The following is a 4,726-nucleotide window of genomic DNA, read 5'->3' on the forward strand; positions in this document are numbered from 1 at the left end:
TATTTCTATTAAATAAGCTGTGAAGTACTAGATAGCATAACTAAATAGCTAATCCTTAGCATTCTAATATAATAATATTTTAGTTCAGTAGACTATATTGTATATAGATGAGACGAGTTTAAAATCCATTCGTGTATAACCTTCTATTTATATAAAACCTTCACACTACAATAAAAAAACAACACATTCCAAACCCAAACTACGAGTATCAACTGTCATTCAAACAGTCAAAACCCGGTAAAAATGTTAAAAATTGTTGGTAAGAAAAATGAAAAGGCTTGAGTATGGACACGATCGCTGCGGCTGGGTTGGGGGTGGCTCTTATTCTCATACTGTTGGTGCTTAGGTGGAAAGTCAGGACTATGAAGATGGTGGTTCATGTAAGTAGCTGGGAAAAGTCGAATTGGTACTAACACTCACCTATTTTATTAGTAAAACGGGTAGCTCATTTGTCGGTCACCAAGTTAAGGGTTCTTCCGTGTCTGATAGCACGCAAATTTATTTGGTAAGTAATGAGCATCGCTGACATCATACAGACTGAATCAATGGATCACCATGACGTTGTCTACGCACTCTGTTAAAAAGTACAGAGACGAAAGATCTGGACATTTTGCATCGGAGCTTGTAAACAGTGACACAAGCGATAATACTTACATTCAAAACCGATTGAGTAGATCTAACATTTTATAAAAAACCTACATCTTTTCGTCATCGTTGAATTATATGCTCCATAGTCTGGACTTCTTCGCCACACTCGCACATCAGATCTATAATTTCAATTAATTACTTTTAGACCATCTTAAAGGCGGCAACGCAACTCCAACACTCCTGGTGTTTCGGGTGTCCATCGGCGGCAGTAATCGCTTACCATCAGGCGACCTGTTAGCTCGTTTGCCTCCTATCCCATAAAAAAAAATGAACAAGATGCATTTGCTGTTGCAGTCACGGCCAGAGTCAATAGGCGACGCGGACATACTGTCAGGATGTCGGTCGTCGCAACTAGTCCACCGTCTGTGTCCGCACAACAACGTCATCCAGAGTTTCGATGTAGAACAGAAGGACAGCTTGGACGACCACCTCGATATACTTGCTAGGAAGCTCGCTGATAAGGTACGTTTACATACCGTCTTCTTTAACCCTTTGACCGCCAAGAACGCCTAAAGGCGTCGTATGCTGTCGTGTCCACGACGCCAGCAACGCGTGAAGTTGCTATGGCGGACGCTGTTAAAGCAATTGTCGTGCTGACAGATGAGGTTTATTTTCGTTATTTACTAGTCAAGGTAGGCCACATTTTTAGTTAATTTGTTCCGCGGAAAACAATATTGTCCAGTCCAGTGCAGCAAAACAAAAACAGATTGCTTCGACGACCATGACTGTTTAGTCGCTGGGTAGCTTGCGCTTCAAAGCTACGTTCACAACAACTACAGCACTTCCATGTCGAAAGGAAACGAAAAGAGCTCAACAATCATTGTGAGATATCATTTTTAATTAAAAAATCATAAAAAATAGTTTTGTTATGTACAATTTGAGCTCTTTCTAACGATACCCCATTTGACCTGGTATCTTGAAAATGTACAGTTTACCCCCTTCCATTTCCGTCATTTTCTACAATTAATATTAATAAATTTATAAAAATAATACTTTCAATTTTTAAAGGTTCACAATGTTCATAATTATGCTAAATTTTAAATCGATAGCATGAGTAGTTCTCGAGATATTTAGGAATGTGACAGAGACGGACAGAGTCCCGCCATAAGGGTTCCTTTTGTACCTTTTTGGTATGGAACCCTAATTACTAATTCCCTCTTAACCATAACAGGAAAGCCGTCTCCGCCTCTCAAAATCCAAGATCAGAGAGACACAAAACGAGATTCAAAACCTTCAAGCGATAGACCAGAGCGTGCGCCTCCGTTACCGTGAGATCATGGACTCGCTCCGCAACGATCTGAGCAGCAACGAGAAGGAATGCCGCAAGCTGCAAGAGCAGATCGAGTGGGTGTCGCGCAGGAGGGCCGAGCTGAAAGAAGAGGCGAGTTTGGCGATAGATTTTGAGAGTTTACACCGTATTCCAGAGTACGGTGCGTTGACGTTCTGTGACCAGGCGAACAAGAAACAGAAGGAGGCCAGCCGGTCGCCGCAGAAGCATGTTGAGCTGCTTGGAGGGACGGTAAGAGAGTTTACAGTACGTGCCCTTGTTAACTCTGTTGGTACATGTTTTCCTGGTGATACCGAGGAAACTATCTTAGCTTATCTTGTTTAGGTTCAACTAGAAAATTCTATAGTTGATTCGGTTTGCATTCAGCCACAACATTTCATCATTCAGTCACACATTTTGACATATGATTCAAGTGTTGAGTAATAAACAACCAGTAAATCAACTATGTTCCCTTCCCAATCGTACTTATTCAATAAATATGCAAAACCTAACACGAAATTTTCTAAACAGGTACGCCGCGGACACCGTCTCTACGGCGAAGCGGCGGCGGAACTCGCCAGCAATTTAGCAGAGCTACAAAAAATGGGACCTGACCGAGTCACAGAGAAGATCGTCCCCACCTCCCCCTACCAGAGACACAGGAAGGAGCCCCATTTACCGAGCGCTCCAGTGGCACCTCTGGTCATCAAAAGTTCGCCACCAGAAGTGATTCCGTTAGGATCTGGTCAACTGGGATATCACACACCGATGTAATGCCGTGAATATTGTGATTTTGATATTTTATTTACTGAATTTTAATATGTTATACAATATTTATGATATATTTATTTATTACAGAATATTATTGCATTATGCATTATATTTTACTCACTTTTGACCCGTAGCTTCTTAGTAGTCCTCATCAATTAAATAGTCTTAATTAAAGCTTTATGATTCTGCTTAGATAATAGTTACGATAAAGTTTTTTTTTTTACTGTTCGATACCTATCTAAGAGATCAATATTCTGAAAGTTTTTATCATGGACATTAAAAAGTAGCTTTTAATTTTTTTATCATTATTGATCAAAAACACAATACAATTGCGCAAAGTCAACGCCGATATCGCAAGCGTATCCAAAGCGACAGACATGACCGCTGCACTCCCCCTTTATAACCTCCCGTTAATTCCGAGGGTTAAAATCCCCGAAAAAGTGAGCACTTGCCTTGTTTACAAGGTTTTAGATTTTAATTTAGATTGGGGTTGGCGCGCGCTGACTGTCAAACTGACGTAAGCGTCTTCCATAATGGCGGGAGAATTGGGTCTTTTATCGTGCACGGTACGGTCGCGAGGTATTTTATGAGGGTGAGTCCCGCGTATCCATTAAAATCGCATTCGTATGTGATCACCTAATACAATATCATCAAGTCTGGGGTCGCTTTGTGAATAATTTCTCGGCAATCTGCTCGCCCTGGAGGATCAGGATAATTTTATAATTTCATAATTGTTTGCCTTTGGTTAAAGTCTGGAGGTTAGATTAAACAGTGCGTTCTGATTCGGAGTATCTCTTGAATGTGCTTACTAATCAAATCTTTACATTTGTTTGAACAAATATGATATGGTTAGTGCACTTTCTAATTATTATTTTATTTTTAAAAAGCATGCATATTCCATTTTATTAATTATTGAATACTTAAGCTTACCATGTATGTCGTAGTTATATATTGAATTATTGACACAACACGAGCACGTTCGAGGAAAAATGCTAAGGCTGTGTGTATTTATCTATTAGAGATCCAAAATAAGAACGTTATCATAACATTCCCGCTGTCTGTCTGTCTATCCCTATGCATGCTTAGATTTTTAAAACTACGTAACCGATTTTGATACGGTTTTTAATAGATTGAGTAGGTATGTCTCAGCTTGCATATTCATTTAATAATAAGTTTAAAAAAAAAAATTAAAATTTAAACTGTTTATTTCTATAAATAATTACAAATAACATGTTTTTTCTTAACTACTAATCTTAACTAATAAAGATTTTTTGAGTTAAGGAGTCCTATCTTTTATGGCTAAGTAATTATACTAATGATAGTAAAAGCTTTAACGAATATCTAAATCATGTGGCAAATAAAATAAACCAGAGCACTAAAGCTTGCCTCGCGGCAGTCGCGGCTGTACTGTTTACGCAAACTACCACGTTTTAAAATTACCCTCAGCCAATTACAACTATTGTCACTCCACTAGTTTGTTGATCCAATACAACTTATTTAACAAACCTCTTATAATACCTTCGATTATTGCAAAATATACTCTAAAACTGTGCTTATTATGTCCATCATTAAACCTTTCGACAGATCATTCAGTGATTTTTGTATGATGCTTAACTTTGAAACATCTTATGTCAGCATATTTATTTATAGAACTCATTTATTCAGGCAACACATCAGTAAGTACAAATCAATTAATAAAGTAGGAGAAAAAATCAACTCTAACTGCAAACACAGTTAGAATCATACTCTAAAATATGATTTGTGTTCCAATACGTATTTTTTTTAAATCGTATCTTAAACTACCCTCTCATTTAAAATTATACTCTATTCCCTTGTATCAGGGCCACTTTATAATTTAAAAAAAAACTTGTATACCTATATTGAAAATGGCTTCGGGCAAAACAAATGTGTTGAAAAGAAAAACAAATAAGTAGACATGAGGCGCAGATGTGGTCAAACTAATTAAAAAAGCTTGAACAAATACATTCTGTTGAATTTGACGTCATTTTGAGATGATTCACAAATTGGTGTTTAACTTTT

General features: G+C 37.8%; 1 protein-coding gene across 2 annotated transcripts; it reads left to right on the forward strand.

Annotated features, from left to right (window-relative positions):
• Positions 1-227: 227 nt before the first annotated feature.
• Positions 228-2,797, forward strand: LOC125238476. Of its 2 annotated transcripts, none has more exons than XM_048145837.1 (4): positions 228-380; positions 943-1,110; positions 1,820-2,167; positions 2,447-2,797. In XM_048145837.1, exons 1-4 carry the CDS (start codon positions 285-287, stop codon positions 2,687-2,689), a joined length of 855 nt encoding a protein of 284 aa, XP_048001794.1. In that variant the 5' UTR covers positions 228-284; the 3' UTR covers positions 2,690-2,797. The 2 variants fall into 2 exon arrangements, with proteins under 2 accessions (XP_048001794.1, XP_048001795.1); XM_048145838.1 differs by having other exon boundaries at positions 1,820-2,029.
• The last annotated feature ends 1,929 nt before the right edge of the window (positions 2,798-4,726 follow it).

Source organism: Leguminivora glycinivorella, chromosome 23 (assembly GCF_023078275.1).
Source record: "Leguminivora glycinivorella isolate SPB_JAAS2020 chromosome 23, LegGlyc_1.1, whole genome shotgun sequence".
In the NCBI taxonomy this organism is placed as follows: domain Eukaryota; kingdom Metazoa; phylum Arthropoda; class Insecta; order Lepidoptera; family Tortricidae; genus Leguminivora; species Leguminivora glycinivorella.